Genomic DNA, 13,488 nt, shown 5'->3' with positions numbered 1-13,488 from the left:
TCCTCCTGCCGCCAGCCTTCGGAGCAGCCTTCCCAAGGCTGGCGGCGAGAGGGGGTTTCTCCGCCCCACCGCCAGCCTTCGGAGCAGCCTTCCCAAGGCTGCCGGTGGGGCGGAGAGACCTCCTCCCGCTGCCAGCCTTCGGAGCAGCCTTCCCAAGGCTGGCGGCGGGAGGGGGTTTCTCCGCCCCACCGCCAGCCTTCGGAGGAGGTCCAAGGACAGTGGGGAAGACGCGCTGCGCTTCCCCGCTGTCCCGGAGATTTCCCTATGGGCTTTCGTCTTGCGAAGGAAGCCCATAGGGAAATTCGTTTTGCGAAGCGCCTCCAAAATGGAAAACCCTTTCGTCTAGCGGGTTTTCCGTCTTGCGAGGCGTTCGTCTTGTGGGGCACCACTGTATTTACCATCATAAAAGAATGGCCAGGCTGCCCAGGTAATGCAATCAGTGACCATTAACAGATATCCTGGCAAACAGGATTTCTGCTGTAGACCGCCACCTGTGATGTATGTCTGCTGGAGACCACCTCCTTCTGTGATGTATGTATAATGTTTTGGGGGTGGTCTTGGGCTACAGGGTGGGCAATTTCAAAAGTCTATATTGCACACCATTGTTCTGGGTTACTCCTCCCTTCTGCGTGTGGTGAGTGGGGATGCTGTTGCAACAGTTTTAATAAAGATCAGGCTTACTAGCTGCTTTGCTTCTCAATATTCTCTGGTTGGCCTCTGTTATTTTCTCCTACCGATGGAGAACCCACTTAAGGACTCTATGCGGGCTCTTGGATACTCCATAAGGGAAAAGGAGCAGTTTTTCCCTTATAACAGAGCCATGGAACCTAGTTGTACCAGTGGTTTCTGATGCAGTCAGAGACCTACATGGGAGACTGCAGCAAGAGGGAATGCTATGGTTCAGCTTTATTTTAGAAGAATAAATATGCTTGAGAGGACCACAAATCTCTGTTCCCAATGGACATGCATTCTGAAAGTTTCTCTTCCTTGTCCACTGACTCACATCCTTTTATTCCAGATGAATTGCCTAACTTGCTGTAATTCACAACCACTGCTTCGACTGAGAGCCTGCACACCCCCAACCAGCATGCATGAAAACAGTGGGGAAACAATCCATTCATTGACTACTGGTTATCTTGCTTGTGAGTGCAAAAGGATTATGGAAGTATGGTTCAGGAGTATTCGCTTGAGTGTGTGCACCCTTCAGTAAACTTCATCTGGTGTTGTCTGGAACCAATATCCATCTGTCAGGTGCCACCAATAACTGAAGCAGAACTTTCCACCTGCAAACATCTGGTTTTGGGAAAAGCTCACTCAACTAGAATCTAATTTACGATCAGAAATGAAACAGGATGTGCACATCCATCATACTTCTACTGAGTCAATGGTTGCGGTCTCATTGACATTTCTGGTGCAACCTACTAGACAACAGAGAACCTTGCAGATGACACCAAACTGGGAGGGGTGGCTAACACTCCAAAGGACAGGATCACACTTCAAAACGACCTTGACAGATTAGAGAACTGGGCCAAAACAAACAAGAAGAATTTTAACAGGGAGAAATGTAAAGTATTGCACTTGGGCAAAAAAAATGAGAGGCACAAATACAAGATGGGGGACACCTGGCTTGAGAGCAGTACATGTGAAAAGGATCTAGGAGTCTTGGTTGACCACAAACTTGACATGAGCCAACAGTGTGACGCAGCAGCTAAAAAAGCCAATGCATTTCTGGGCTGCATCAATAGGAGTATAGCATCTAGATCAAGGGAAGTAATAGTGCCACTGTATTCTGCTCTGGTCAGACCTCACCTGGAGTATTGTGTCCAGTTCTGGGCACCACAGTTCAAGAAGGACACTGACAAACTGGAACATGTCCAGAGGAGGGCAACCAAAATGGTCAAAGGCCTGGAAACGATGCCTTATGAGGAACAGCTAAGGGAGCTGGGCATGTTTAGCCTGGAGAAGAGGAGGTTAAGGGGTGATATGATAACCATGTTCAAATATATAAAAGGATGTCACATAGAGGAGGGAGAAAGGTTGTTTTCTGCTGCTCCAGAGAAGCGGACACGGAGCAATGGTTCCAAACTACAAGAAAGAAGATTCCACCTAAACATTAGGAAGAACTTCCTGACAGTAAGAGCTGTTCAACAGTGGAATTTGCTGCCAAGGAGTGTGGTGGAGTCTCCTTCTTTGGAGGTCTTTAAGCAGAGGCTTGACAACCATATGTCAGGAGTGCTCTGATGGTGTTTTCTGCTTGGCAGGGGGTTGGACTCAATGGCCCTTGTGGTCTCTTCTAACTCTATGATTCTATGATTCCTCTAAACCAAGAGACCTTCAAGTCAGAAAAGCTGCGCAAAATGTTGTAAGTACTTTCATATCCCAAATGTGAAACCACCACAACCTTGTCAAGCAACCTACACCTCAAACCCTGTTTCCATCAACAAAGAATTTTCAGTTTTGCAATCTCCACCCTGTGCACCTTGATCTGCATGAAAATAACACTTCTTGTCCCCAGAGATAAGTCTCAGAGCCCAGAAATACACTGAGTACTCAGGGCCATTGAAATGCCCTCAAATTTTCAAATAAATTGCTTGGCTCTCCCAATGTTTTCACCTTGAGTTGATGACTGTCACATCCACTATCCATAAATGCAACTTTGCAGAAAAAGGCCTTGTGCAAAGTAGAAGAAATTGCTGGAATGCGTGACTTCCCACCCTCCACCGACCAATTCCACACAGAGGTTTTAAAAACAGAGACTCCTTTTACCTGGTAGTAGTAATCCACATACTCCGTCTCGTAGCGCTGAGGTCTGAGGCCCTCAGCAGACAATGCATCCTTCAGTAACTCTTCACAGCCTAAAAATAAGGGGAAGATGTTCAGAACTGCATTCCTTCCAACAGTTTAGGATAGAAACATGTGTGCATGCCTCAGCTAGAAGGAAGGTGAAGAGGCATTTGGGATATTGCAAATATTACTGTATTTTTTGCTCTATAAGACTCACTTTTTCCCTCCTAAAAAGTAAGGGGAAATGTGTGTGCGTCTTATGGACCGAATGCAGGCTGTGCAGCTATCCCAGAAGCCAGAACAGCAAGAGGGATTGCTGCTTTCACTGTGCAGCAATCCCTCTTGCTGTTCTGGCTTCTGAGATTCAGAATATTTTTTTTTCTTGTTTTCCTCCTCCAAAAATTAGGTGCGTCTTGTGGTCTGGTGCGTCTTATAGAGCAATAAATACGGCAATTATTAGTAGCAGGGGCATTGCACTGTTTGCAAGCACGCGGGGCAGGTTAAGGGTGAGAAGGGTGCCCATCTTCCATGCTCCCCGTCCCTGACCGCCATCTTGTTCCCAGTGTTGTTTCTGGAAATGAATGTCTCTCTCCAACATAGCCTTTGGGGCTAGTGGAGATGGGTAGTAGCAATAGCACAAGCTATTGTTCCTGCTGCTACAGAGCTGATGAGTTCCGCTCGGCATTGAGGGAGGCGGGGAGCTCATCGCATGCAAATGATGTTAAGTTGTGGGTGAGCATATCAGACGACACAGCGATTCTTCAAACAGCTCTTGTTTATTCACAGGCCCAGAACAGAACTGGGCTGAAGGGTTCAGCCAACCTGCTTATATAGAGCTCAACTACAAAGCAGCAGTAACAACTTTCTTTAACTATCCAATCACTCAACGTCACTTTCAGTTCCTTATTTGCATATGTGGACCTGAGTGAAAACTATCTACAGTATCTCCTTGCTGGCCCAGGGTGAGAATTTCAGTACATAACAAATGACATCACACATGCAATGTCGCACATGTCAGGAGGAGGCTGTGGGGCCCACCAAGGTCCGCCACCACTGCAGAGGGGTCCGATGAGGCTCAGCCCCTCAAGATTGTAGGGAGGCCCTCAGCCCCGTCCCCACATATGTTGTTGTTGTTTATTGAATTTATATAACACCCTGTACCCAGAAAAGATCAACATAAAAACTACAATATATATAATCAAAATAAAAACAATAACGCCCCTCCCCCAAAGACCCACATTTTGAAGGGTATAGAATGTTTATTAGGTCAGCCAAAGACCTGGTTAAAAAGGAACATTTCTGCCTGGCGCCTAAAGATGTATAATTGTGATGGCCTGGGAATCTGATTCAGAGGCTGAACTGGAGGAATCCCAGCCTGCACAGGAGTCCCCGCCTCCAGGGCCGGCTGAGCCGGGGCAGGGCCTTGAATCTGAAGCACCTGTACCTGTGCCGGATCCTCAGGAGCAGACACCAGCTGAATCTGCTCTGGCTCTGGAGGTGCTCAAGGACCCATTGCCTGCAGGTGCTCCTCTCCCAGCCCTGTCAGGGGAAGCTGAGGTTGCCTCTGGGTCCAGTAACCCTCCAGCCTCTCCTGAGCTGCAGAGGCTCAGGGCAGAGAGGCAGAGGGAACTGGGTTCTCTCAGGAGGAGTGCTCGCCTTAAGGCCAGGAGAGGCGAGTCACCTGAGGGCCGGGACCGCCCCTGGCCTCAGAGAAGATAAAGGCCAGTCAGCCCGGTCCCAGCTTGCGGGAGCAACGTCGTTGGAAACCTGTTTCTGCCAGCACCCAGACCTGTTCTTCCAGAGTTCCCGTCCTTGCCCAGCTCCTCGCTTCAGACCCCGCTCCGCCCTTGGAGGACAGTCTCCAGACCCTCGACCCAGGAAGGACTCTGACCACGCCTCACAGTAACCTCCCCCCGGGACCAGCACAATAATGAAGGTACCAGGCGAACTTCCCTGGGGAGAGCATTCCACAGGTGGGGAGCTACTGCAGAGAAGAACCTGTTCTTGTGTTGACACCCTCTGGACCTCTCAGGTAGGGGGCACACGAAGGAGGGCCTCAGAAGGTGATCTCAGGTTCATATGGAAAGAGGCGGTCCTTGAGGTAATGCGGTCCTGAGCCATTTAAGGCTTCATAGGTCAAAACCAGCACTTTAAATTGGGCCCGGAAACTAATTTGTAGCCAGTGCAGCTGGACCAGGATCGGTGTAATATGCTCAAACTGTCTTGCTCCGGTGAGCAACCTGGCTGCTGATTTCTGCACTAGCTGAAGTTTCCAAACTGTCTTCAGAAACAGCCCTACGTATAACGCATTGCAGTTATCTAACCTTGAGGTTACCAGAGCATAGACAACAGTAGCTAGGGTATCCCTGTGCAGATAGGGACGTAGCTGGGCCACCAGCTGAAGCTGATGGAAGGCACTCCGGGCCACTGACGCCACCTGAGCCTTGAGCGACAGCAAAGGATACAGGAGTACCCCTAAGCTATGAACCTGCTACTTCAGAGGAAGTGTAACCCCATCAAGACCAGGTGACCTCCCACCCAACTGATCTAGGGAACCACCTACTAACAGTGCCTCAGCCTTATTTGGACTGAGCTTCAGTTTGTTGGCTCTTATCCATTCCATTACCTAGGCAAGACACTGGTCCAAGACACTGGCGTCTATGTTGTTGTTGCTGCTGCAACAACTATGGTCTCTATTTTATCTCTATGTATTTTATTGACCTCTCACCCATCTGGTCTAGTGAACCAACCAATAACAGTGCCTCAGCCTTATTTGGACTGAGCTTCAATTTGTTGGCTCTTATCCATTCCATTACCTAGGCAAGACACTGGTCCAAGACACTGGGGCCTATGTTGCTGCTGCTGCTGCTACAACGATGGTCGCTATTTTATCTCTATGTATTTTATATCTCGCCTACTGCTAGGTATTTTAAAATTAGCAAAACAGCACAATCTTAAACACTTGATATTTAAAGAAAGGGGAATGGAAGGGATGGTTAAACAGCCGAACCAAAAGACGTCAACCGTGAACAGAAATCTTATCTAGGAAAAGCCTAAGAAAGAGGTAAGAATTAAGAAGTGAAATGAATGCAGACAGAGAAGCAGCAGAATAAATGTCGATAGCAAGGGAACTCCAAAGATAAGGGCCGAGGGAGCTGAACACAGGCGTGTAGAGAGTTTGCTTCTGTCTAACAAGGAGATGGGGTAGGATGGAACTGTAGAGCTGAAGCAGAGATGAAAGATTAGAGAGCAGCGAGTGAATGAAGTCATTTGAGATGAAAGATAGCTCGAACATTCTAATACAAAAGATGAATGAAAGCTAAGGAAGTTAGCGAGGCAGAGGAGTGATGGGATCACAGCGGCAAGAGGAGACAGTAAGACACGCAGCCGAATTTGCGACAGAAAGGAGAGCGGTGTGTGTCAAGTTACCAGTTCTGAGTCAAACATACAGTCTACAGAGTTTTCTCCCAGACTTCACTTGGTCAGAGGTATACTATACTTACATTAAGGGCCGTGATGTGTCCTACTTGGCAGACGGAAACCCTCTCTGCAGAGGTCCTATATAGAATACATGACCTTTGCTGTGCCTGCCAACTCTACAGTTCTATGTTTCTATGAGTCCTTTATTTGAAGGGCTGCTGGGCTCGAGACCATCTTAAAGAAAAAGAACCCTAGGAAGAAAGAACCAGGGTCTTGACCTTGGACAGTAGACAGAGCAGCCACAGAGGTCATGTGGGAATGTTCAGGGATGCAGGAGAGGATATATTGTTGGATTATATCTTTTTCCAACTTGTGTTAACAAGCTCCACAATTTAGCAGAGTAACATTCCCCCTTTTAAACTTGCAGCGGATGCGTTTGCTCAGGCTTGCTAAAGCCTCTATAATAACTGTTCTGGTATTTTCCCCTTATTCTTTCATAAACGACAAGATACGACACAGTCTTCTATAAAAGTATAAAAAGGTTTACTCACACATCATTCTGTTCACAATAGGATCCCAGAAGGCAGACTTAGCTTAGAAAAGTAACATACTATCTCATAAGAAGACAGTCCCTTTGTCCTCTCTTGGCTGGAGCCAAGAGAGCATCTTTGGCTAAGCAAATGTTGCTTCTTCGATGCATGTAGTCAAAAGGGAGAGAGATGGCTGCCCTGCCCTGTGCTTTTGTCGTTACCTGCACAGGTGAAGCCACACCTACCTCTAGTCACATGCAGAGGAAGTCTGTCCCAGCCCAGAAGGAAACAGGAAGTTTACCTGCTGGCTGGACAAACATTCCTCCCCATGTGTAAACATGTTCACTCTAGGAATGTTGTACTTGACTGCTCTTGTGTTTCACATCCCACAGGTCACATGCTCCAGAGGCATAGCATGGGGGCGGGGGGGGCTGTCTCCCAGGGTGCAGTTTTTTTGTGGGTGCATAGCTCACGACACCCTGCCAGCCTGCGGGGCTAGCAGGACATTGTGAGCTGTTGTGTCTTTTCATGCCGCCCTCCAACTGGGTGCTGGCAGCCGATGGTATGCTGCTGCCATATTCCCATGGAACTCTGGGGGTTGTAGTTCTGCGAGGTGAACAGGGCACTCTCTCTCCTAACTCTTTCTCCTGCTTGGACTACTGCAATGTGCTCTACGTGGGGCTACCTTTGAAGGTTACCCAGAAACTACAACTAATTCAGAATGTCGCAGCTAGACTGGTGACTGGGAGTGGCCACCGGGATCATATAACACCGGTCCTGAAAGACCTACATTGGCTCCAACCGAGCACAATTCAAAGCCTTGGTGCTGACCTTTAAAGCCCTAAACGGCCTCGGCGTCTCCACCCCCATCGTTCATCCCAGACACTGAGGTCCAGCTCCAAGGACCTTCTGGCTGTTCCCTCACTGCGAGAAGTGAAGTTACAGGGAACCAGGCAGAGGGCCTTCTCGGTAGTGGCACCTGCCCTGTGGAACGCCCTCCCATCAGATGTAAAGGAAATAAACAACTATCTGTCTTTTAGAAAACATCTGAGGGCAGCTCTGATTAGGGAAGTTTTTAATGTTTGATGTCCTATTGTGTTTTTAATATTCTGTTGAGAGCTGCCCATAGTGGCTGGGGAAACCCGGCCAGATGGGCAGGGTATAAATAAACGATGATGATGATGATGATGATGATGATGATGATGAAACAGACAGGGGTGTGTGTGTGTGTGTGTGTGTGTGTGTGTGTAATATTACCACCTACTCAACCCCATGATGGTTTCAACACACCCAGGTGGTGGTGGTGGTGGTGGTGGTGGTTGTTGTTGTTGTTGTTGTTGTTATTATCTCCTCTAGGATTCTGGGCATTTCCCAGGATTCTTTGCAGGGAAGGCATGGCTGTTTAAAGTGCAGAATGGAGCTTTCCCCAGCCTTTCCTGGAGAGGCCAGGGATTGGACCTGGGAGCTTTTGCATGCAAAGCTTTACTCCTCCACTGAGCCAGACTTTACAAGAGGCATTGCCTCTGGGAGGTAGTTAACGTTCTCTCTGCTATTGCTAACAAGCATGTTAGAAGCTCAGGGTCGTGGTTTTTTCCTTTTCTTTTTAATCCATGTCTGTGTTTCTATTTCAAGGACCCAAGTACAAAAATGGAACGAAGGTGCTCAATTCCCAAGTCCATCAGAAAGACCAATTACTCTTTTTTTTAGCACTGAGCTGTGCAAAAGGACACTGAGGAGGCAGGTTGCTTTGAAAACCATTGAGCAACAGCCCCCACTGTTCAAACTGTGAAAATCTCTGTCTCTTCTAAAACCAATGAACCCCAGGAAGGCTGCAATAGCTTTTTGACATCTCCCTTTCTACTTGATTCCAGAGCAAAGGTATGTGGTGTTATAGATTTGGGAGGGGAACACCACCACCCCCTAAACACTAGAAATTAATAAATGGTAGGATTTTGGGTTATTTCGGGTGTGAAGGGAGAAATACAAGCTGCAGAGGAATTCTTGACCTGGACAGCTAGGGCCAAACTAGGGTCATTAAGAAACAATACAAGAGAATTGTCCTTCCCCTTGTCAGGAGGTGTGAGCAGAGACTGGAAGGGTTTGGAAGGTTTCCAGTTGTCAGGGAACTGCCATCGGAGCCAGAGGGAGAGGGAGGGCTCCAGAGGGATGCCGGAGAGCGTCTCAGGGGGGAGAGAGGCAGCCCATCTGCGGGGGAAGGAAATCAGCGTAGCACCAGTGGAGAAGGGGGGCAGATGGGGGAATCGGCGAGGAGGCTCCATGACTCCTCGCCGGAGACCAGCGGGGAGAGCACGGGTCCTCCACTGCCCACACCCTCCCTGCGCAGAAGACTTCCGCGCAGGGAGAGTAGGCGGAGACTTGGCGTCAAAGAACTTCTTTGCTGGAAGAAGTTCAATAAACGCCCACTGACGGATTCTGCCAGCGATTGAGACAGCCACGGATGAGTAGCTGTCCGGACAGAAAGGGTTCACCCAGGTGACTCAGCCAGGTGTGGCGACGACTTATGCACGAGCAACCCCTAGAACCAGTACACCAGGGTAACTGGGTGTGAGGTGGTCGGAAAAGAGTCTGTTATCAAGGTGTGTTGGGAAAAAGAAGGGATGAAAGAAGACTGAAATCCATCTTGAGCAGGCTGGCTGCTGGTGGCATACAAATCCCTCTTGAAACGATTGTGCTGTAAGATCTGGACTCCCTCCATGCAGGCTGCAAGTAAAGGACCCCTGGATGGTTAAGTCCAGTGAAAGGCGACTGTGGGGTTGTGGCACTCATCTCGCTTTCAGGCCGAGGGAGCCAGCGTTTGTCCACAGACAGCTTTCCGGGTCATGGGGCCAACATAACTAAACCACTTCTGGTACAATGGGACACTGTGATGGAAGCCAGAGCACCGTTTAGCTTTCTGGTGGAGTGGTACCTATTTATCTACTTGCACTGGTGTGCTTTCGAACAGGAGCTGGGACACAGCAACAGGAGCTCACCCCATTGCAGGGATTTGAACCGCTGACCTTCTGATTGGCAAAGCCCAAGAGGCTCAGTGGTTTGGACCACAGCGCCACCCGTGTTGCAAGTGTAAAAAGGTGAATAAACCATATTTCTTAAAGCTACAGCAGTCTCTGCCGTGTCTCAGTTCTCCAAAGGAATACAGACCCCCGCTGAGTAACTGGAGCCCCATGGGATCTTGCCACCAGTCGGCGGGGGGGGGGGGTTAGCACCCAACTTTTGTAACCGTCTTTTTGACTATTCCCCATTGCAAAGCAGGGGAGTCACAAATAAGAAGCAGCATGGAGTTGTCAGGAAAAGTGAGAATCATACCAAATTATGCAGATTACTCACTCCAGGTTTCAAAGCAGAGGTGGGGGGGGGAGAGAGGAGGAGGAGGAGGGGCTTTAGGGGAGAATTATAGACAAAACACATGGAACAGTTTAGGCAGGAGAACATCTCTTGACAAATGGAAGGAGCTTTGGCGGTATAATAACACTGGTTGCAGGGGGCCCTTCTGTGTGCCTGCCTCTTTCTTGTTGGCGTACGCGACAAGAATTGAGTAAGCAGATGCCAAATGCATTTTACGATCCATTCTGAGGAGCCTCTTCCAGGCAGCGAAGGACCCACCTCTTCTAATGCTAAGTGGTGGTTGTGAGGAAGCCTGCTAGTAAGGGCATTAATTTGTTTCTTTTAAACAGCTGGGTGCAAGAAAAGAATATATAAATAGTTGGGTCGGAGAGAACCGAGACCGACAGCAATGTTTTCCATAGTGGGGTGCCAAAATCTCTAGAAAGAGGCAGCTTTAGAAATCATGGGATGAGACAACAGCAAGACATTTCCCTTTCCTAAGGACAATTCAACCATTGCACCTTCCCTGAGCTGGTAAGGTTAGATCATAGAATCATAGAGTTGGAAGAGACCACAAGGGCCATTGAGTCCAACCCCCTGCCAAGCAGGAAACACCATCAGAGCACTCCTGACATATGGTTGTCAAGCCTCTGCTTAAAGACCTCCAAAGAAGGAGACTCCACCACACTCCTTGGCAGCAAATTCCACTGTCGAACAGCTCTTGCTGTCAGGAAGTTCTTCCTAATGTTTAGGTGGAATCTTCTTTCTTGTAGTTTGGATCCATTGCTCCGTGTCCGCTTCTCTGGAGCAGCCAATCACCTGGTACTGAATGCATCCTGAAACTGGTTTGACTAAGGTGGCTTGTGAGCAATAGTGTTGCTCCAGGATTCCACCCTAGCCAGAATTGGTTGGTTCTGCCTCTCATTGACTCTGGCTGCACCTACTGTGGATTTCCTTGCCTTCTGCCCCAAAGGACCAGTACTCAGTTTTAGACACATTTACTATCATTTTGCATTTCTCAGTGCAGAAAGTATTGATCCGATGTGTAGAGATCTTTCCTATTCTGCCTAATTCAAGGGGGTCCTGGAAGCTTCTCTGTGTGAAAGAAACACACAGAAGGTTCATGATGTTTGGGTTATTTCTTCAGAGAAGCTGAGTACAGCTAATGATAATAATTTATTATTTATACCCCGCCCACCTGGCTGGGTTTCCCCAGCCACTCTGGGCGGCTCCCAACAGATTAAAAACAGAATAAAATATCATGGCTTAAACTAGTTCTCTTATCTCTTTTGTCAAGGTCATGCTGACTATAAAAGTAAGGCCAGAAGGAGCCTGGTTTTCACTTTTCTCTTTCTATCTCTTTTCCCTCTGGTGTGGTGTTCTGTACATAGCATGCTTAGTGTTGAGGTTTTCTCATGGACAGTGCCAATCCTGAATGTATTGGATTTGTGACCATTATGCTCATTTGCCTTCAGTAGCAGTAAAGCTCTGCTGGATGAACTAGAATTGCCTCTGGTCTATTTTCTGGGAATCCTGCAATGTGTTTAAGTTGTTTATTTGCTAACTATACACTGGAATCTAATCTGGATCCATATTGAGTAGAATTTCAATGACATTTACACACGCCATCAAAGCAGCTCACAAGCTTTTATTGAAGAATAGTAGTATACAGTGATACCTCGGGTTAAGTACTTAATTCATTCCGGAGGTCTGTACTTAACCTGAAACTGTTCTTAACCTGAAGCACTACTTTAGCTAATGGGGCCTCCTGCTGCTGCTGCGCCGCCGGAACACAATTTCTGTTCTCATTCTGAAGCAAAGTTCTTAACCCAAGGTAATATTTCTGGCTTAGTGGAGTGTGTAACCTGAAGCGTTTGTAACCTGAAGTGTATGTAACCCAAGGTACCACTGTAACTTGTGCTTGAATTCTGATTGTGGGTTTCTGGGAGAAAAGGGTGCCTCACTAGATGGGTCTGATCCAGTAGGCTCTTCTCATGTTTCTTCTGTTCTTAACTGCAGATTCACTTAGTCACATAAATAGAAGGTTTTCAAGGCTCTTCATTTTAGACAGTAATTATCACAATGTATTTCTAGGTGTTTTTCTTTCTTTTCTGTACAGGGGTGCTTTCCATGGACTTGTTGCAGAAGGCAATTTAATTTTCTGTTTGTACCCTTTGGATGTTAATGACAAAGTCTCATTTGTCATCAAGCTACCTGGTGCCTCTACGTCTCAGGAGGGTCTTTAAAGCCTAAATGAGCTGCACGCACAATGCTAAACTCACCATGCAAGACAAGGGGACACATTCATTAAAGTGAGCTATTGGGAAATGAAGGGAGGCAAGCAATCACACGGTAAGCAGGGAGCTTTGCCAACTGGTGTCACAGAGGGCATCTGTGGCTGTGATTCATCACAGAGACAATGTTACCAGCCATTGCTCATACCCTTCTATTCATAACACAACCTTGCAGCAGCAACAACAAAGAAGCTCCTTCAGCCAAAGGCTTGGAAAGGCAATGGATGCTTAACTACAACAATTCATTGCACTTCTTTAGAAGAAAGAAGAGGACATTGGACAGACAAGGACTTCACAAATGTGCTCATAATGCCATCAGGAAGTGCCAGTTGCAAAATGGCTGCCATGGAGGCATGGTCTAACACAAAATGGCTGCCAGGGTGCAAGGCCATAGCATAACACAGTCACTGCTGCTTTTCCATTCCCACCCCAATTCTGTGACCTAACACTTGTCTTTTTGCAGCTTGTGTGTGTGTGTGTGTGTGTGTGTGTGTGTGTGTTTGTGTGTGTGTGTCATACCCTTCAACATTTCTCCGATGAAAACAGAGACATCCTATTCTATTATTATTATTTTTATTTTATTTTATTTCTACCCTGCCCATCTGACTGGGTTGCCCCAGCCACTCTGGGCAGCTTCCCACATGCAGTCATACCTCGGGTTAAATATGCTTCCAGTTGAGCGCGTTTGAGTTGTGCTCCTCAGCAACCCGGAAGTAACGGAGCGCACTACTTCCGGGTTTCGCCGCTTGCGCATGCGCAGATGCTCAAAATTACGTCACGCGCATGCGCAGAAGCGGCAAAAAACGACGCGCGCACGCAGACGTGCCATTACAATATTCTGTTGGGAGCTGCCAAAAGTGGCTGGGGAAACCCAGCCAGATGGGTGAGGTAATAATAATAATAATAATAATAATAATAATAATAATAATAGGTCATGGGAAGCTTGGAACATGGTCAGATCCTGGTCCATCCAGCTCATCAATGTTCCCACTGACTGCCAGTGGAGCAGATTTCAGGTTAGACTTTGCTGACTTCCAACTGAAGATACCGGCGATTGAGCCTCAGAGGACCGACCAATGAGCTACAGGCTCTTCCAAGACCATTAACTGGGCATG

The 13,488-nt window shown here is 47.7% G+C and overlaps 1 protein-coding gene across 3 annotated transcripts in view; it reads right to left on the bottom strand.

Moving 5' to 3' along the window:
• Window positions 1–13,488, bottom strand: part of RAB11FIP4 (RAB11 family interacting protein 4) — a 206,285-nt gene that overhangs the window by 120,420 nt on the left and 72,377 nt on the right. For all 3 annotated transcript variants that reach the window (XM_081849665.1, XM_081849667.1, XM_081849666.1), the window contains exon 3: window positions 2,767–2,855. In XM_081849665.1, coding sequence (XP_081705791.1) covers window positions 2,767–2,855 — 89 coding nt within the window. The remainder of the gene's footprint in view (window positions 1–2,766; window positions 2,856–13,488) is intronic.

The sequence above is a fragment of the Podarcis erhardii genome (assembly GCF_964252035.2).
Source record: "Podarcis erhardii genome assembly, chromosome: 2".
Taxonomy (NCBI): Eukaryota; Metazoa; Chordata; class Lepidosauria; order Squamata; family Lacertidae; genus Podarcis; species Podarcis erhardii.
This window is presented reverse-complemented; position numbering and strand designations above follow the sequence as displayed.